General features: G+C 37.9%; 2 protein-coding genes across 2 annotated transcripts in view; one reads left to right on the top strand and one right to left on the bottom strand.

Moving 5' to 3' along the window:
• NUFIP1 (nuclear FMR1 interacting protein 1) overlaps positions 1–21,856 on the top strand; it is a 145,900-nt gene that overhangs the window by 66,734 nt on the left and 57,310 nt on the right. The gene's annotated exons all lie outside the window — the stretch shown is intronic.
• The window catches only part of GTF2F2 (general transcription factor IIF subunit 2), a 79,529-nt gene that overhangs the window by 53,936 nt on the left and 3,737 nt on the right, over positions 1–21,856 (bottom strand). The window contains exons 2-5 of the mRNA XM_079307278.1: positions 19,006–19,079; positions 18,508–18,526; positions 17,577–17,721; positions 10,921–10,959 (exon numbers count right to left, since the gene is read on the bottom strand). Of these exons, the coding sequence (XP_079163404.1) occupies positions 10,921–10,959; positions 17,577–17,721; positions 18,508–18,526; positions 19,006–19,079 (277 nt within the window). The remainder of the gene's footprint in view (positions 1–10,920; positions 10,960–17,576; positions 17,722–18,507; positions 18,527–19,005; positions 19,080–21,856) is intronic.

Raw genomic sequence — 21,856 nt, 5'->3', positions numbered from 1 at the left:
TCCAAATGTATTAATTACACAGACACAAAAGATACATTGTAAAATACTATTGTTTACATATGCCACCAGCATGTGTCATCTTCTCTCCTCCCCCTCCAAGCTATTTTCAAATTGATGTATTAAAAAAATCCTCATGAACTACTAATCCTGTGTTTATAAGAATCTGTAGGACTTCTGTGAAAAGCAAATGTGAAAGTTTCCCTAAAAGAAATACAAAATCCTGTTGGTCTTCAAGGACAAGAACTAGAAACACAATCACACAGAACAATTACATGAAAAGCTCTTTGTAGACACAATTCTCAACGTGAGCAAGATAAAGTAGAAAGACAATCTAAAAAGGCTCCATAATAAAACTGCAAGTTTTAAAGCAGCATGCTCACAGTGCTGTCAAACACACAGACTGCAGGAGCACAAAGTCTGGAGGAGGCTGTTGCTCCTGGGATGTCAAATCATCCATTTGCATTTAAACACTTTTGATTATAACCTTCATTCGTCCTGGGTCTTTGACTGAGATTTAAAATGCATTTGCAGCTGAAAAGAAGGACAGCAAAAACCAATTTTTATTTCAAACAATTAATATATGTTAATTAAAATATATTGTGGTTGCTCGCCTTTCAGTTGAGCTCTTAGGATGCCAAAGACCAAGAAATCAATTGTTAGCACTTCCCTATCAGAAGGCAGCACCAGTTTTTTATTGGAGTATGACTTTTGCTCATGAAAAATCAGTAGAGAATTTGATGGGTCTGAATTTGTTGTAGAAAATACTTTCAGAATCAGAGTTATTCATAAGATGATAGTCACAGATAACATGGAAATCATCTGAAGCATCTTTTAAATATATTCTGTAGCTGTTCATAAAAGATTTCTTTGCCAGGCCTTTGGTTCAGAGCATCTACTGCCCTCTCAACTTACAAAAGAAAACTTTAAAAAATGTGTTTTTTAAATGAAAAAATGTACCTCTCTTACTATAATTAAATAGTTTGGCTGGTTTATTGCAGGTTGGTTGGTTTGTTTGTTTAAAATTCAACAATTCATTACCTTATGTAATTTTAACTGGATTTCTTGTATATTTCTGTGTAAGTAACACTGACATCTATGGCATACATGTGAAGTCATCTGCTGCAACACTAACTTCAATCTTATTTCCTTTCCCTTTCTTATGAGCAGTGATGCATTTCTGCAAGTGTCAGGGTTTGAAATTTTTACATGCTACCTCTGATTGAAGGCACCTCACTCAGCTCTTTGAATTACACATCAGAAAGGAACAGAAAAGAGGCAAAAAAATTAATTCCCTTTCCTATTCAGAGGAAACAAGTCCACAACTGTCTTGAATCATGCCATATCAGCTACAATTAGACATTTCAAACTAGATATAAATTTGAGCAATTTTTCAGGGCAGGAGTGTCTTGCTCTGGCACATTAACAAAAAGACCACAGAAAATCTCAATACTGTGAATGTTTCCTTTGTACTCCATAAACATACTAAATATAACATAAATATATTTAGCATATGTTCAGTCAGGTGGATACTTGTGTTCCATCACAGTAGGATGAGCCAGAAAAAGCACCCAGTCCTGCATCAGCTACCTTTCCTATCTTTTCTTTAAAGTCAGAAATTTCATATTCAATAACTACTATGACAATATGAAAGTTGCAAAATCAAGTGCTTAAGTCAGAAATACCCACAGCTGTTCTAACAACATTAACATTACTTAGCATAGGATATTCATGCAAAATATTTCAATTCTTTCTCTCATTAAGACTTGGATCTCAACAAACTTACCAAAACTGTCCTGTAAGGATCAGGAAGGAATGACAATTTCCATAATTTCTCTCATGATCTTCAACCCCTCCACTAGGAGTAAGAAGGAACTTCCTCCCATTTCCCCAAGGAGGCCCTTAACCTTCTCCCAGGCTTGGTCAGCTCTGCTTGCCTCCCTGCCTATTTTGTCAAGTGAGAAAAGAGGTCACCAAGCAGAAAGGACAGAGGCAACTGAAGGCAGGACTAAATTCCATAGGCTACAAAAAAATGTCCTTGCTCCTTAATTTCTTGAAGGACTACTCATGGAAAAATATAAAAAGCTGCCAAACCGATCAAAATACTGACAACTGGATGCCCATCTTTCCTCAGTGGCGGAGAAGCCAAGGACTCCATTACACTTGGCAAAACACTGGCATTTTATATATGGATTTCTATAGGAGAATTAAACCTACAAGTGGCTGCACTGTGTCAGACTAAAGCCTGTTTTAGCCCAGTTTTTCCTAGTGACTGGAACTGTTCTTAAACCCAGAGAGTTCATGTGTCTCAGAGAATCCCCATTTTTGATCCTTTGACCCTCCAATTCCCTTCCTTGTCTTGTTCTCCCCTCCAATCATACAAATGTTTTTCATTTATGTTTCACCATACCACTTCCTTCCACCAGGCCAGTTGTGGGGCTTGGTCAAAGATGCTTAGGAAATAATAAATACTGGGAAAAGCATATACAATGCCTGCTCAAAGTATTTCTTCTGTCTCTAACCACTTACTGCCCAATGACTTCTAGAGTCAGATGTGGTTTCTGAAGGTAGTCTGGATGGTGTGAAACACAAAGGCTGCATAACAAGGTCAAATTGCAGCTCCAATTTTGTACCTTCAGTACTGACTCACCCACTGACCAGTTTCACAGCCTCATAATTGCACTATTGATATTTTCAAAGGCTCACTTTTTTTATTTTATTTTTTACATTTGTACCTATTACAACTGTTTAAGTGAAATCAGGTCACTTCTTTTCTACAGTAAAGGCAAAAATTACATCATCATTTACAGAAAATCGGTGGCATTGTTATCATCATCTCTTAAAAGCATTACAAAGTTTCTTCTCAGTAAGACGAGAAGAGGTTAAGAAAATTATCTTCTTCCTTCACTCCTCATTAGTATACAAGCAGCATAAGGGCAGGCAACAAATAATACAATTTAATAAGAGCAGTGTCTAATCCATTCATTTATTGGTGTAGAAGGGTGATGTTGCCCTAATGCTGCTGACTGATAAATCAGGATTGGGGATGAAGAGCACAAGTTCACTTGGGTCTCTGACAAAATAAATGCTATTTTGCTAGGCTGGATCATCTTTGTTAAGTAACTATTACATAAACCTAACGCTGTCTGCTGCCCTGCAACACAGAGTAGATTGACAGGAAAGTGGCTACTAGTTAAAAAGTGAAGGAATCCTTATATGAAGAGAGAGGCTTGCATAATTTACTGTGTCGAAACAAAATCATTAAGTAAGGCACAAAAAATTAGGATCAGCAAAAATAACATTTTGGGTTTTATTTACATTTGAAATAGACATTGTGTAAGTCCTATGTATTGGTATATCACAGAGAAGGTTGTCTCAAAACATTGGCTCTGTAAATCAACATCACTCCCAATAAAATGCCAGCAAACAAGCAAGGACTGGGAAGGTAGGAGGAAGATGTATGATGACACCTGAGGAATGCGGATGAGCAAGCACTCCGAAAAAGAAACTGCGGCTGCCATTCTGTCTGAAATGTCGCAATATTCTGTAGAACCAGACAGCTGATTTCTTTTCCCAAAAATGTTGGTAGTAGGAGTACCACACACAGCTAATGCAACAGTCTCCCAAGAAGCTGTTTCTATCTGTGCTGTTCAAAGCTGGTACAATAATTATAGCTTTAAACAGCAGCTACTCATTTAAAAGATTATTACGACATGATGATATGCAAGCTCAACAGGCTAGGATTTCAAACCAAGTCGTTAGAAGATGACTCCTATAAATTGAGTCATTCTGAATGTCTGTAAGCTTCTCCTGATAATGCTAAAAAATTACCACAACATTGCCTTGTTCACTGGTGATGTGACTTTGGGGGATACAGCCTTGGTTTACACACAGCTCATGAAAGCCATCATCTTTCTGGGCATTAAAGGGAGATTCCACTAGTTCCACCCCAAGCATTATTTCAGTTTTGTGAAAAGCTAGATCTTTACACTTTTCCAGGATACTTTTTTTTTTTTTTTTCCATTGACATCATCAAACTTTTAGTGGCAGCTTTGTTCAGGTATGGAAAGCCTACTCTAACCAAAGCACAAGGTCTTCTTGTTCACAGCTCCTGAAGAGAGATTTGGCATACTGTGTAAGGGGGTGGCAGTTTACCAGCAACAGAAACACATCCAGGAGATGAGAATTCAGATTTAAAAACCCAAGGCTGCTTGCTGGAGAAATGCCCCAGGCAGATGAAGTTCCAAGGGGCTGGCTAGAATCTAGAATGTGATGCTCAGGGAAGTCTGCAGTGCTGGACTGCCCCAGCTGTGAGAATGGGGAGGGAGAAGTGTGGTGAAAGAGCCTATGAGCACTATGAGATGAAGAGAAAGGGACCCAGTGTCACTTAGTGTCAGCTGAGAGTTTTGGTTTTCTAATGAAGACAGATGCAACACTGAGGTTATACAATACAAGTAATGTCTAATAATCCTAATAAAAACTAATAAATAAATAGTGGGGGGAAATTCTTACAAAATTCTCTTTTTGCTTTTCATATGCCAGCTTTCAGAGAGGAAATTTTTTCTTTGTAGCAGGAGTCAGAAGAATTAACTTTTTTAAAAACTTGTTAATAGAAAATTTCAAACTACAAATCTGCTGCTGCAGCTCCACAGAAATCTATTTGTTAACTTCTAAGAGGTTCCTGATTTTGTACCATAGTGAACAGATGAAGTGGAAAAAAAAAAGGTCAGAGGTGGATACAGACTCTCTCAACTAGGAAGAAAAAATAAGCAAACAAACTAGCAATGAACAGGATAAGCAAGAAAAATGCAAACAGAATGAGCAACTGTAACACCAAACCCAGTCATTTATTGCCTCTCTACTACTTAAAAGAGGCCTCTGGCAAGTATTAGGGATAAAGCAGTTCATGTTCTCAGTGCTGAAACAGGTAATCTCAGAGGAGACAAATTAAAGTCCTGCCTGCCAGGTTAATAAAAATCAGCTAAAGAGAGGAAAATATACTCTTGAGGTTAGAAGTCTTACCACTACTAACATTATCTAAGGCCTGCAGCACTGCCAGGTCTTGTGACATTTCCAACATATTTTCTAAAATGAACAGCAAATAAAGTTCTTTCCCAACAGGGCAGAAATCTAACATATTAGGCTATCTTATGCCTTCCCATATGATGAAAGAAGTCCATTTCTGTAACTTTGCTGCCATGCCAAGATTATGATTTCTGGGTTTGCCCACAGAGTTCCCTCAGACAACCTGCATGAGTAGGACAATATGCTGTAGCACAGCTACACACTGCTCCTGCATCACCCCTGCTATGGCAAGATGCTGGGGCTGGAAAAGCCTGACAGTAAGAAAGAGCACCAAATGAGCTTTGCTATATTGTTTCCAGACTCAAGCATACAGAAAGCTAACATCTTCCAACTGCACTACTGCCTCCAGTGTTCTTGCAGCTTAAGTTACCAAAAGCAAAGATAAATGACTACACACAATCTTGGAAGAGCTGGTCTTACCTGTGCTTTAATTGCTTTTCCCAAAAAAAGTTTTTTCCAGGGTTAAAAAGAAGAAACTTTTAATTAAATTTCCCTGGTGGAAGCTGTGTAACAACAATATAGAGCTAGGGAAAAAAAAAAGGCAGGTGGGAGAAAGGGAAATAAACCCTGAGTGTAACAGTACTGGATCAAACTAAAGGTCTGCTTTGCTCAGCATCATGACTCCAGTAAAGTGGTCACAAGTGGACATCTATAAAGAAACCTAAGGACAGTAGCCATGATGATTCTCATGCTGGGTATGCATCCCAGTGTCCACCTGACTTTTGTCGCTTGGGGTCTCTCAAATCAGATGTCCTCTTGATCTTAGTCCCCTTAGGTGGATTTTGGTTGATCAGAAGCTCACCATATCCCAGAAATGTGAGCTCACAGCCCAGAAAATCATTTCTATGCTGAGCTGCATGAAAAGAGGAGTGGCAGCTGGGAGAGGGAGGGGATTCTGCCCCTCTCCCCTCTCCTGAAAGCCCATGCAGAATACTGCTTCTACCTCTGGAGCCTCCAGCATAAGAAGGACACAGCCCTGTTGGACAGGTCCAGAGAAGGGTCACAAAGGTGTTCAAAGGCTGGAGCACCTCTCCTATGAGCACAGGCTGAGAGAGTTGGAGTTGTTCTGCCAGGAGAAAAGAAGACCCCAGGGTGACCTTAGAGCACCTTTCAGAACCAAATGGGGACTACAGGAGAGAGACTTTTGACAAGGCAATGTTATGATAGGTAAGGGAAAAAGGCTTCTCAAAAGAGAAAAACAGCAGATTTAGATTATATATTAGGAAGAAATTATTTACTGTGAGGATGTTGAGACACTGGAACAGGCTGCACAGAAAAGTTGTGGACATCCCTGAAAGTGTTCGAGGCCAGGCTGGATGGGGCTCTGAGCAACCTGGTCTAGTGGAAGGTGTCCTTGCCCATGGCAGGAGAGTTGGAACCTCATGATCTTTAAAGTCTTTAAGGCAACCCAAACTATTTTATCATTCTATGATCCTTCATATCCCTTTGGTCTCCTCTAAGGTTGTATCAGCCTTTAGTAAATACCACCTTTATGTCCACATCCTCTGTCTAGGAATTCAATTACGTTCTGAGTAAACAACCACCTCATTTTATTTACTTTGCAACTCCTGCAAGCTTTACATCTGTTACATGCCAGTCTTTTACTGGCCAAGACAGAAAACATTTTATTTCCCTCTGCTCCTTCGATCCATCATTCAAGGCTCTGAATTTGAAACACTCCAAAAGTGAGAACTCATCAAATGTGATCATGCTGGTAGGTGGGTGAACTGCAGTAATCAGCAAAATACCTCATAGGAGACAAACACAGTTTCTGAAGTCATGATCTGTAATGCCCGGCGTGGCTAAGATTCCTGGGATTCCTCAAGAGTCATAAGGAAAACCAAGAACTCTGGTACAAGCCAAAAGCACACTTCTGTTTAGTTCAGTACTTCTACAAGCTGGACATGGACATCATAGAAGGATGAAATACAGTCATGGGAGCAACTGCCATTGTTTTGTATCAGGTTCTGTTCTCAGGAGAGAAACAGTATGACAAGTACATTAATTTGCTCAGACATATATGTTAGACTATTCATACTAAAATAAATATACTAAAGGATACTAAAACAAATAGCCGGACACTAAGGACATGAAGGACATTTATGCAAATTCTCAAAAAATTTAACTCCACTTAGAGCTGACCTACATTAAGCCTGTATCCTTTTGTTGTTCTACCACTGCAACTTCCCTGTTCTTTCAAATATTTATTATAGGTCTTGACTACATATACCTTAAACCAGGAATCATTGCTTCTTTATGTGTTTCAACAGCTGTAAATGGAATCTCACACTGACTACAGCTCCTGGAAAGCTTGTATATTAATTTGTGTTGTATTTATATGCCAACAAACCCTGTTATATTTCCAAGACCAAAATTGTGTCTTGAAAATGGCAGGATCTGCACCTAAATTATCTTCAACACCGAGCTGCAAGCTAGTATTTAAATTAAAAGTTACAGGTTTATTCCTCCTGATAATAATTTTTCAGTTAGAGTTTCATCTTTGAAGTTTAATTAATATACGTTAACTGCTTGAAAGAGGATAAAAATCAAATGTGCATTTTGTAGCTTTACACCATCCCATATTACACTATAAAAAGCATGTGTCTTTAACAAAAAAATTGCTGATTTTATCACATGGAGTCCAGTGGTTATCATCATGCTTACAATGAATTTAAAATATTCCAACACATGTATAATCAACATGTGAATTCTTTTTTTTTTACTACAGTATCAAGAAATTAAGGAAGTGGTATCTACAAACAGTTTGAGTGTTGTGTATTTGTGTCTGCAGTCACACTCATAAACTCACAATTGGTAAAATTTTAATACTAAATTCACCCTACATTGTCTGTCTACATGCTCAAAGGTTGGGCAACATTATATACTCAGTTGCTGCCCAAGCAGCTTCCATACAGCACACTTCCACAAGGACAGCACCTAATTGCATTTGCCCTTGCATAAGAATGCATTTCTTTACTGTATCATTCTCAGCAGACTACATAGGCTCAGAGCAGCAGCTTCTGAGTATTTTTATTTGAAGGGGAGCAGGTCACACTTTATACTGGCACAAATGTTTTGGTTTTCACAGCTTCTGTCACCACTGACAGCACTTTCAGGTAGGTGCAAGCAATGCCATAAACAAACAAGAGCCATATGCACATATTTGGATTTAAATTGCTTGCTCATCCTCATATAGGACCAAGCAAAGCCAATCCTCATTTCTCTTTTCCTTTAGCTTAGTGTGTCATTTGCTACGCTCCTTTCACTTCCAGCATAAACCAGCCTTCAGGCACTAAACAACACCAGCTGAATCACCAAGCACTGTTTATCACAAGCTCTAAACAAATAGGATTTCTGTATGGAAAAACTGATCGAAAATAATAAAATGCAGAAGGAACTCAAATATAATTTAAGGAAACTTGTCTCACGTGTGTCTTGATTCCTGAATATTTTGACTGCAAACATCATTCGAGATATGGGTACTAAAGATGTGACATGAGCTCAACCAACAGGGACACTTCATAGAAGAAAAATCCACGAGGTCCTGTTAGGTAAAGCACCATCACTTCTGGTTCTGGAACTCCCTGAGCTGTGAATCATTAATGGCTGAAAGAAGCTGGAGCAGGTTGCCCAGAGAGAAGGCAGATGCTCATCTCTGGAAATGTTCAAGGTCAGCTTGGACAGGTGTCTGAGCAACCTGTTTTAGTTGAAGATGCCCCTGCTCACTGCAGGGGTGTTGGGCTAGGTGAGTTTTAAAAGTCTCTTTCAAACCAAACTGTTCTATGAATCTACAAGAAGTATCTTGGGGAGGTACCATTGTGCTTCTTACACTGCTCTTACACTCATCTCAAGGTATCTGTTGCTGATCACCACTGAGGACAGGACACCAGCCAGATGACCTTTAGCCTGATCCAGGATCACTCAGTCTCTCCCAAACAGAATCATGTAGAGTAGCAACACTATCATGGGTTTTCTAGGGGGTTTACAACTATCCCAACAATAAATGTGATTTAAAATGTCATACGTCACACTAAAGATTTTTAACATAAATTCTAAAGTTTGAAAGCACCTTACCAATGTAAAAAATTTTTAAGGATGTAAATCAAATGGTTTCTGAATGTCATATCTCATTTACTTTCTTTGCTTTCTAACTATGAACAAACCTTATATATTTTATTTCAGTAAGACCCAAAAGGATCTTGTTATGCTAACATGCTAAATAAATATATAAAAGATATCATCTTTGCCTCAAAAGTACTTGATATAGGCAAAGAAAAAGTAGATTAACAGAAAAATTGAGTACTAAATAACCTGAATTACCTGACAGGTAGTTTGGAAAAGGTCATCTGAGATCCACAATGATTTTTGAGAAAAAAGTGCCTAAGTGTACACAAACAGTGTAACTGATGGCTGCAAGTCCCCCTTTATATACCCCAGGGTAACCAACTACCATCACTCAGAGAGTGAATCCATAACCACTTTAATATCCATCAAATGGGTTTAGAACTCCTCTTGTCAGTATATGTAAACAGCTCACACCATACAGTAATGCATTCTTCTGGCCAAAGCAAAAATTCCAACACAACTAAACAACACAACATTCCCAGAACACAGAGGAGGCACCAAGTGCAGAGCAGACAATTCAACCATTCAAACACAAACTGAAACAAAACAAACCACAAAAGCCAAGCAAAACCAAGAGTGCACCCTTACACCTAAAAAGCCAACTAAATAGAAGTATTAAAATTCTGACTCATTTTAGCAGTTAAAATATCAATATCTGATTTACACAAGACACTGTACAGCAGAGAATCTCAGTTTTCAAGTGGTATAAAATACCAATCTCTAGGAAGTAACCTTTCTTACTTTAAAACTGCAACAGTATTCATGCAGACTCAGAGTGAACAGGTTTTACCAATTAACTGAGAAGAATTGCAAGCTATAAAATACACCTTGGATTCAGTACAAGTTTGCAGACGACAACGTTCCTAACACCAATCTCCTGACATGTTTAGGCCAGTGCAATAGAAGGAACCTCCATTTCACGGAAAATTCCCTTCTACAGAAAACACAACCCAAACCTACTTCTAGCCAGACACAAACTATATACTTTTGGCAATATTTGATGCTGAAATGCAATTCAAAGAAGTCAGATATTAGAAAAAGCAGACAACTCCATGTTGAAGTGCCCAAAAAGTACTTTCAAGAAGACATTTTAAACACCCACTAGCATTAGACTTGTGTTTAGGAAATGCTTTTAAGAACAGTAGAAGTTTGAAACTCTTTCACATCTTTCACATGAGCCATCTCCTATTTGTGTCATTACCACTTAACAAGTGCCACTCCAGTTCCAGTACTATTTAACCCATGTGCACCAGAGATAATCCTACTTTTTATGGACTACTTTTATGACTGCTTAGTTTATGCAATTGGAATCAAATAAAAAAAAAGATCTGGAAATGTGTTTCAAACTTTCCAATCAAAGGAAAAGAATTCAAACTAAATGTAGACAAATAATAAATCAAAAACAAAACAAAACAAAAAAAAAGTTGAGAAATACATTAAGAAATCTAAAACATTGCAAAGAACATTACATTTCTAAGCCTCTCCCTCATCATATTATTTCCCCCTCTTTTAAATAAAAATATTAATAATTTAAACTTTTGGTCACAGCAGATAAACAGTCTGTGAAGTTATTTTTTCATGTTATGATAGTCTACAAAATATAACAAAAAAGACACTTAAAAAAAAAATATACCAAATTCTTAAGAACCAAAACTCAAAATCCACAATAATAAGTAATTTCTTGAGTGCTTCAAAGAAAGGGTCTGTACTCACCAGCAGTGCCACTTTCTGATTTTTCTTCTGATTGGTTTTCTGGAAAAAAAAATAAACAGAAAAGTAATCATAATGCTTCTGTGTTGATTATTTGAAATTACATCTAACAACTGGGTTGCAAATTAAATAATAAATTGTTAAATAATCAAAATCACTGGATTTGATTAATGTTTATAAATATACCTTCTGAGGAATAATTTGCTACCAGAAGCAGCAACAACAATAAGTCTTTTAGTGTCCAAACTCATAACTTAAATGAGAGAACTGTATTGCACCTCTGACCAAGCTCTGCAAGAACAAAGTTACACATTTATATAAAATCAGTAGTAGGATTATGCTCAACCAATGTACATTGTTCATTTATCTCACTGGTCAGTCTAGAGAAACAAATATTTTTTAATGTATAACTAAAATAATCAAAGTTCTGCAAAAGAATATTTAACTGGCATTAGGCAAATTTCTGACTTCTTCTCTACCCGTTCTACAAGCCATGGAGGAATTTATTTCTTCAAGCTTTTTCCTCCCTGATTATTTGTCTTCAAATGGTACTGTAGTCCATTGGTATTTTTTGTTAAGTTTTTGTATTTGTCAAGTAGGATACAAACACATAATCAGAAACATCTCCTGTTCCATGTAGCAGAGAATCATAAGTATGTATGAAACAGACACAGTGTTGCAAAGTGACTTGCTAAAAAATCATCGCTATGTTGAATGGCAGAGTTAGATTCAGAAGCAGCTTTCTGCAAGAAATTCCAATCCCACATTTTAAAAAATGGCAGCCAGTAGATGTTTTTTGGTAACCTGAGCTGAACCCCCTAACAAGTCCTGTAAGATTATGCCCCTCCATCAATTTGTCATTATTATATTTGACTGTTCCTCCTATATTTCTCCTTTTTATGCATCCTCTGATGCAGAGAACAAAAAGAACATTTTCACTTCCCTGAAGCACAGTTAGAAATGGTAAAACATACTTGTCCTTTGCTTTCAACTCAGGCAAGTTACAGCTGTCATTACAGGCTATTTACCTACAGGCAAGAGTGAATTACTGCTCTAACTCAGAGAGTAATTCTCCAGCTCAGTTAGGTCGATAATTTCTGCCATTTACAGGCTGGGTATTAAAAGAATTGAAAACATGAAATATTTTAGAAAACCTTTTTCTTGCCACTGATTCTTGCTGGCTTTGAAGGCTCCTGTCCCTCCTTTCTCATTGACATGGCTTGAGAGCCTGAGGACTAAATGCAAACATAAAAGCCAGTATCTTACAGCTCCTTCTTTCTTTACACCAGGTGGTTGTCATTAGTCTTAGAAGATGAAGGCACCTGTTTTCTCTATGAGAAGCAATCATTATATGGCCCCTTCCCAGCCATGAGTAATCACAAAGTGAGCAAAGATCCCTCCCAACTTTCAGACATACATTCAGGGTAGCCTGTTTGCAGAAAACCAAGTATTTTCTTGTTGATGTCATTTTTATGTGTATTTGGCACATTTATGGCATGATATAAAATAAATGCCCAACCAATACCCTAACTCAATTGTAGCTTAAAGAAGGAAACAATCAGTACACACACAAGAAGCAGAGGATGAAATGAAGAACATATAAACATACAAAGATACTAACACCTGTCTGAAGTGAGAAGTGAGATGCAACTAGACTTTGAAGCTGTTCAATTTCAACTCAATGTCAATGGAAGATGAGAGCTACCTCACCAAAACTATTGCCAAAGAATCACACTTGAACATTGCTAAGAGCATCTCTGATTAGCAATAAATGTCTCATGTCTACAGGGAAACTGTGTTCATATCTGCGCTCAACAGTGGAGACAGAAAACAGACAAAATTAAAAGTCTTGCAAAACAGTGGCATTTTTCTTCCTCAGACAACTCAGTTTTGTTATGATTAGGTCACAAGTTCTTTAAAAAATCTTCCCAGCATTAATATAATGAAGAAGGTAAATGAAGTTGTACTATGTCTACTTAATATGTTTCATGCAGACTACAGCTTCTCAGCCTCCTCTACAACATGCAAGAGTTGATAAGCATCACTGAAAAATGTCAACAGATTGGGGCTGGTTAGTTGGGGTGTTTTTTTGTTAGTGGGTTTTTTGCTGTCACTGTCGTAGTGGGTGGTGGTAAGGTGTTGGTTTTTACATATAGATCAGTGAGACTGAAAACAAAAGGTATTTTAAATCACTGAAGGATGCAAAAAATACTATTCCCACAACACTGAACCCATTCTAACAGTTATATCCTTGATTGTTCAAATTAGTACAGGAATTAACAGTCTATAGTTTTATAACAGAAATTAAAATAAAATTAGCTTATCCCTGCCAGCCAGCTGAACCTGATTTACATTACTTTTTAAACACTCCAACAAGCAATGAAGTAATTAAATAAATATAATTTACATTTTTTGAGATGGAGAAGGAATATGATGAAAGCATACTGCAATTGTTTTTTAAATTGATTGTATGTCTCAATAATACGCAGAAAATTTTGAGCCATCAAAATAATGTCTGTAATTAAACTAGCTTGAGTCACAAATTCTCTTTTTCTCATCAAGGGTTTCATCTTTATGATTCTCAAAAATATATAGAAATTTGCATAAATGCTATAGATTTGAAAGGCTGCTGTTGCTTCTATTTCTTTTGATCGTGAGGCTGCTGATAGGTTTTCTGCTTCTGCTAACAGTCCAGAAAAGACTGAAGTACATAAGAGAACAAAGAAGCATTAGGTTAGATCCCAAAACCTCCTGGAGACTGGAATATGTGGTTAAGTGACAGCCTGAACAGAAATAATTGGAAAGTACTGTTAACATAGACAGGTACAAGTCAAAACTCCTCATCAGGCTGCACTAAGATGGCAGAATAGTGAGGGTGTTTATTTCCTAAATAGCAGTCTGATGAGGAATTTCAGAACTCAAATACTTATCTAATAGAATTGGAAACAGTATTACAAGGCATCAAGAATCTGAGCACACTGTATTTTACTGAGAATAATTAAGTGTAATTAAAGAAGCAACTGCTTTAATGAAAGGTTTTTATTAGGGTTTGTTCCCTTCACATTTCTTTAATGGCTGGATATAGCTGATACTTAAAAATACAAATACACAAAATGCAGAATAAAAACCTCTGAATATTCATTTTCACTGGAATATAATTGGACATTGTATGTTACATGGTAGGTGTGATTCATGTACAAACTCAGAAAAGGTCCTTTCATATATGAGAAGCTGTATAAATGAAAAAACCCAACAATTCAAAACTATGAGAGAATTTTCAAGGAATGTGGGAATAAAGGAGCTGCTCTTGGGAATATAGGCAGAGTTACATGTATTATTGGACAAGAACACAAAAAATAATTGGGTGTCATTAACTGAACTTCTGAAGGAGAGAAGGATCATGAAACTGAAGAAAAACAAAATTTTAAAAGCCAGCAATGTTCTGTGAAGCATGAAACAGTGAGACAATCCATGCATGAATGCTGCTCAGAAGCAAAGCTCTGGTATGTGTTCTGTCAATGGAATTCTCTGAACACTTTTCACTTTCAGTAAGATGGAAAGAGCATGAAAGAATAAATTTAAAGATGCAAAAATAGACATTACGGCTATCCCACTTACGAAGGGGGAGTTGTGAAGATATAGCCAAAATTTAAATAAAATGAATCATCTCATCCAACTTTACAGAAATATCTTGTACTTTATTTGTGTCTACAGTACAAAATCTTCTCCTCCACCCATCAGTCCTTTACAGTCTGGGATGCAATTGTCTGCCAAGATCAGTGTTTTCACAAGTCATATAAGTAGCACATTTTCCCAAAAACCAGTTCAGTAAGAAACTTTTATCATTATCCCTAACAAAGCTGCAATTGTATCTATATTAAGATCCAGCAAGCCTAAATCATGTGCTGGCAGAAAAATTAAGCATAGAGCAATTAAAGCAGGTAGAGAAGTAACGTATAATCATAATCAGAAAAGTCTGCAGTTTAATGCTTAACAAAAGTGTCTTCCCATTCCTTCAACCAAGAAAGAAACTGTTAAATTGCAGCATTATCTTATGCTGGGGTATCTGTCAATGGGAAGCTCAGAAAACAATTTTAACCAAATATACCATATGTATCAGGCCCATTAATTGCCACTAGATAGTTTCTAGCTATATGCACACAGGAAGAATTCATTCTTTTCAATAAGACACATTAAAATATATGCAAAATCTTCTGGTTTTCACCCACCAAGAAACCACAGCTATGATAGCTGATGACAAAGATAAGATAAAACGACTGGAAGCACAAATAGCATTGTAGCATAGCAACTGTTGATGTACATATGGTGATGTTTATGGAACAGAATGTAGTTCATATTTAATGCAGAAATAATACCAAAACCAGCCTAGACAGCAAGACCTAGACAGCAAGAGACAAGTGTGCTTCAGATCCCTCTGCAGACATGATGGAAGCCATGCTTCCCACCAGCTTTGCTACACTCAAGCTCAGGAACACCACCACAGTGATCCGCCCCACAATGGAGACAATGTCCATGTCTGAAACAGCCTAGCAAAGAAACTAGGGAGATACTTTGCAACTACCATCTTCAGAGTACTCAGCATTGTTCACTGGAGCTATTTCAAAATACAGAAAAAGGGAAAGAAAAGAAAATAAATGGGAGAAATCCCAGAGCTAATCCAAACAGAAGACACAGCACGTGTGAAAGCCAGCACAGGCCAGATTTTTAACAGTATCTGGGACCAAGCTTCCTATCAGCTCAGATACACACTGCAGAAGAGCAAGAAACTGCAATTCATTACATTTTGGGCACAATAAACTGCACCTTAGAAGAGCCTACTGCTGTCTATCAACAAATACGGGACCACTAGAGATGCAGACATTTACAATGAAAGAACAAAAGGATTTCTTCCAACACTACAAGAGGGAGAAGCAAGTTCAGTCAAGACAAAGCAAAACAAAACCCATAGAAAATCCATTCAGAAGACCAGAAATTACATAATGCAGAAAATATTAAATTACTTGTCAAATCTGATCTTTTTAGCTTGCTCTAAATGACCTGATGAGTCAGATGAAGTGCTGAATTATCCAGAATATATAAACTGCCTACAGTATCTTCCAAGATATTCAGAATATTTCAGAAAAGCCATCAAAAAGATAGTCACTACTACATAAGGATCTCAGAGTTAAAGGACTACACAGAGAACAGATCTTAGGAAATTCAATGTGCTCAAAAAAAGGGTGGAGGAGGCTACAAATTATAAATCCACAATCAAAAAAACCTCCACCCTGTACAAAACAAACCAAATGCTTTACACCATTTGCTCTGGTTGATTTAAGTCAGTCCTCACTAAGGGTATTGACTGAGAGCAAGCATTCATGAAGCTCTTTTTTATCCTAATTCCTCAACTGCACCTTTCTAGATGACATCTGCAATTCCACACCAGCTTAATCTTTGTCCCATGGTTCAAACTGACATATTGCTTGTGTTACATGGTGCAGTTTAAAAAAAGAAAAGGAACAAGATGCTTTTCAGAAAAAATATGCTAATTATAATACGAAGACTAATACTGTCTGTGAACCTAGGAATGAATGAATTTAAATTTCCTGTTACTGCCTTACTATGGATTGACTGATGTGCAAAGATATGAAAACTTTTATTGAGTACTTTTCCATGGTCAATATAGTAAGTTTTTACCATGGGGATTTTCTGGCATCCAATACAGCAGCAGACTTTCTTTCAGTTGGGACACCTGTACAATCCACTCTTCAGACACCTGTTTTCCCACTGGCCATAATTCACTTTGAAATTTGTTGGAAATGGACATGGAGCTCAAAACATGCCCAGAGTGTCACCTCAGAAACATAGTGCCTCTAAGGAATCTGACTGGAATTTGGAATATTTGTGTCACATTCATTTTTAAAAGCAAAAAATAGTCAAGCAAGAAAGCACAAAAATGTATATTTTTGATACTGTCACTGTATTAACTTAAATGCAACAGCAAAATTAAATCAGTTTCAGGAAAACTCATTGATTGCATGTTATACTTGCTAATCTCAAACAAAAACAATTCTGACTGGATCTATTCTTATTCAGTGCTTCATCCCAATAATTTCTCATGTAACTAACTACTCTTTGCTCCCAGTTAATATAATAATTTCTATTCAGTAAATCCATGGCCCTCAAATAACTTTTCCTAGTGCTAGGAAATGCAAAAATTTTAACTGATTAAATTTAAAAAATGAACAGAGGAAAAATCAGCATTCTTATAAAATGATATTCACACCAGAGACCAATTCACGGAGAAAAAACCAAATACTAGTTCATATAAAAATACATGGGAACACAAAGACATGGCTTTTCAGTCAAAACCCTAAAGGAGAATGCACACAATGTACTGCACTCTGTATTGCATTCCACATTCCCTCTGGTCTCTCCAGCAGGCTCAGAGCTGAAATGTACATGGTAACCCCGGAGAACTTAAATCAGTTGCTTGATCACACCAAGCAAACAGACAGACAAAAAAATTACAACAGTGTTATCTATGCAGAAAACAACAAAACAGCCAAAATCTGACTTACAAGTCTTCTGTCTTTTACAGCACTGAGTTTACTGAAAGCAGACATACTGGAGTCACAACAACTTTAATTCAAACTTACCTACTGAAGTTTCTGTGAACACTGTTAAGGTCTGTCCTCCCACACTTTGCAGAAGAAATGGATGTTCCCTTGGTGCACTGACTGAAGCAGGCTTTCCTCCAATATCATTGATGCTTGCAAGCTCTTCATTCAAAGTAAATGACACCTAACAGTCACAATTGCCAGTGTTACTAAACAGACTCAATTAAACTGTTTCACAGGTTATGGGGAAACAAAGAGAAAACACAAGTAGTATAGCACATTTCTATCCTTCCACACTGATCTCTCGTTGAAATACAGAACTCAAAGCTCTCATGTATTTAATAAAGTTTACTCAGCTTTCATAAAGTTCTGAATTATTTCCTCCTGAAGTCAGAGAACAATTGGATTTTACTCATTAAAATACATGGCATAATAGGTTTTCAGCCACTACTGAGTATGAGTGCTGAAAAATGTTTCACACAGCCAGGTGAGCTCCAGAAAAAGTGCTGAAGTACTACAACAAGTGTTACTAGCCTGAGACTCCTGAACTGCATGTAGTCAAGAAGAGGTTTAAACACAGCTCCTTTGTCATGTTCACATTGTAAGCCCAATACAGAAGCTAAGGAAGGGGAGCCTGGATAAGCAGAACCCCTAGACACAGACCACAGCCAAGAACTTAAAGAGGGATACTTCACACCAGCACTGTGTGCTTTTTCTGTGCATTTTTCTTAACCTTTTGTACTAACACATCTCAAAATGTTTGAAGAGAAGGCAAACAAAGTGAGGGAACAGAGAGACCTGACCCAAGTCCCACAGGCATCTATGGGCAGAGCTACTAACAGAATTCTCTCCTCCTGATTCTGTGATACAAAGCTTAGCTAGAGGTATAGCAAAAAATATGTGGCACTAGAAACCAGCACATTCTAAACAGGTTTTAAAATTCAAAATGTAAACTTTAGCAATTACTTACTTCTGTTCTTCCTTGATTTCTGAAAAAGAAAATATTTAATATTTAATAAATATATAAATATTAAAAATATTTAAAATTTCCTTAGCAAAATTCCTCAAGTTTAGGTTTTCTGACAAAAAAGTAAATTCAAATTCTAGTTTTGTTATCAATTTTCATTCCTGAGCTGTTAAATTTTTTGTTATGCTGATGCCCAAGAACAAATAGGAAAAGTCAGCATGTAAGAACAGAAGCAGCAAAATAACACATGTAAATAAAAATTCTACAGTTAGGTTTCCTTAAACCTAGGGAATCAAACCTCACATAACAGGACAGAGTGACCGCCTGGTAAATTTTGTACAATTTATATTCCTACTCACTACACAAGCAGATACTGTTCATGGATCAGAGAAATATGAACACTGTTCGCAAGAAACAGGATTATGTCTTAGAACACGTGCAACATATTCTTCTTTTATGCAGGTAACTTTTAAAATACAACCAGTAAATGTAAAGACTTACTTGACAATCCTTAGTTTTCCCACTTCACCTCTTCCTGAAGCTTTACTCCACTGTTGTGACAAGTATTTGGGGACCTAAGAAAAGACAACAGATTTCAAGAAAAGCAGATTTTAAAATTCTATACAAATTGTGTATATGTAAATACTTTAAATGCTTTTACCCTGACCACTTCAGAATAAAGTATGAGCTAAATATAGTAGACAACAGACAGCCATAGATAGTTCTGGCTGGCAGGAGCCTTAACGGACATCTAGTCCAAACCCCCTGCAATGAGCAAGGACATCTGCAACTGGATTGGTTTACTCAGGGCTCCATCCAACCTGACCTTGAATGCTTCCAGGGATACCATATCCACAACCTGTCTGGGCAACCTGTGCCAGTGCCTCACCACCCTCATCATAAAACATTTCTTCCTTACATCTAGTCTAAATCCACCCTCCTTTCACTTAAAACCATGACTCCTTGTCCAATTGATATAGGCCCTTACTAAAAAGCCTGTCCCCATCTTTCTCATCATCCCTCTTGTGGCACTGGAAGGCACCTTTAGGGTCTCCCTGGAGCCTTCTCCTCTCCAGGCTGAGCAGACCCAGCTCTCTCAATCTGTCTTCACAGAAGAGGTGCTCCAGATCTCTGATTATTTTTGTGGCCTCCTTTGCACCTGATACAGCAAGACCATGTCCTTCTTATGCTGGGAGCCCAGAGCAGAGGGGCAGAATGCCCTCCCTTGGTGCTTTTGCTGCAGCCCTGGACAGAATTGCCTTTCTGGGCTGCAAGTGCACATTGCCAGGTCATGTCCAGCCTCTCATCCAGCAGCACACCCAAGTCCTTGTCCTCAAAGCTGCTCTCAGTCCTTTCCTCCCTCACCATGCATTGATACTGGGGGGTGCCCCAACACAGTTGCAGGACCTTGTGCTTGGCCTTGTTGAACTTCATGAAGCTCATGCAAGCCCCCTTCTCGAGCTGTTATATATATATACACACACACATACATACATCTATATACATATGTGTACACATATTCTGTTAGAGACAGCAAAGATGTAGCACAAAAATTACACCAACATAGAGTCTCAAATGAGAGAAAAATCTTAGTAACTTCAATCTCAAGTACTACTATCCAATCATAGGCAGAAAAGGCAGGAAAAGATCAGCATCATATTCTTAAACTAAGGAGTCTCGATATTTTATCGGGTAAAATTACACTTTTAAATATTCATTAGAAATTATCATCTGTCTGGGGAAAAAAAAAATCAACCAACCAACCAATCACAGTGATGAGAAGTTAGGCAATTTCTGCTGTGAAGGGAAAGCTTAGAGTCTGGGAACCTCAGACACCTTGAGCAGCAGACCACAGCCTACTGTCAGTCCTCCAACAGCAAACCACCGTAGGCAAATCTGCCTCCCATCACTCATTCCCAGCTCTTTACTGCATTGGGCAAAGTCTTTGTGCAGCTGGTCAGTACATGGGAAGAGCAGACTAATCTAGCTAGGAGGAGTGGGAGACCTCTATGTTTTAGCTGTGCTGATTTTGTGTTTAGCAGCTCCCCAACCCATTTTCCAGAACAGCTGCACAGATTGAGTCCAGGGACAGGAACAAGACCTGTATAAACTGAGGAATAAAAGCTGCTGCAATGCTGTTACCCCACCTACACACTAATTCCTTGCAAAGGTTTTGGTATCTGCAGCATTGGGTGACCTGGGCTCAAAATGGACAATAAAGGCCTCTGACAGGCAGCACACTCCTCAGAACTTTACAGCCAAGTTCTTTACTGGCACAGCAAAGTTTGTCCTGGCTCACACAGTCCACAGCTACTGAAAACATCTGTGCCCACGTGAGGCACAGCCACTAAGAAAGAGAAATGCACTAAGCTATGCCTGGGGCATCTTCTGTTTCAAGCAGCAAAGAAGCACTTTGAAGCCTAATTTTTGTCTTGCATAGAGAGAGTAGAACCAAGCCAAGCTGGGGAAGAAGAGAGCCTGTTCCAATAACTTGATGACAAAAAACAACCTCCTAACTTCCTAAAGCTCAAATTAAATTAACACTAACTTGGCATTTCTCAGTTCTTAGAGATCTCCAGAAGATATCTTGGAACTGGTGCTTAGTTAGCACCTTTAGACTCACAGCATCCCATGAAGTACATGTGGAACAACTACAAAATCCAGATGCCTCCAACTGCTCAGACAAACTAAAAGGCAGTCCAGGCTCCCATAATATTCAGATAAGTTTGGTCAAAAATATCACAAAAGCACAACAGAAAGCCATGAATTGGCACAATCTATTGATATATATTTTTTCACTTTTCAAACTGGTAACTTTCTACAGCAGATTCCATGCCAGAGCAGATACAGTTTTCTTTCTAAAGTCTAGAAAAATGCTATGAGATGCTCCAGCTGACTCAGCAGAACTATTATTACGTGGTTGCACCAAATCTCTATTTATACTGCCAGCTAATAAAGTAGATGCACATTCAGTATGAGTGGACAAGGAGTGGAGGGCTCTCATGGTGTTAAAATCACTGACTTGCTATATAATAAATCCAGACTGGGAATTTAGTCAGATTAAGAGGTTGCAGATCAATCATACTCTTTTCAGCTGCATTGGGAAAGTCTCAAAGAGTGCATTTAATCATCTTTCTACTGGCCTACCTGCAGTCAAGGACTATGTAGAGAAAGACAAAGGGTTAGGAAGGGCTATGATCAAAGGATTATTTCCAAATAACCCAAGGTACTTCAGATAAAACCAGGTGCTACCCACAAATCCACATGCTACTGACGTAAACAATCAGGAAGGACTGAAGCCTTAAATGCTATTGACATCCTATTCTGCACATTCCTTTCAACTTCAACATAA

Source organism: Erithacus rubecula (genome assembly GCF_903797595.1).
Source record: "Erithacus rubecula genome assembly, chromosome: 1".
NCBI lineage: Eukaryota > Metazoa > Chordata > Aves > Passeriformes > Muscicapidae > Erithacus > Erithacus rubecula.
Note: the sequence above shows the minus strand (reverse complement) of the source record. Positions and strands in the feature narration are given on the sequence as shown.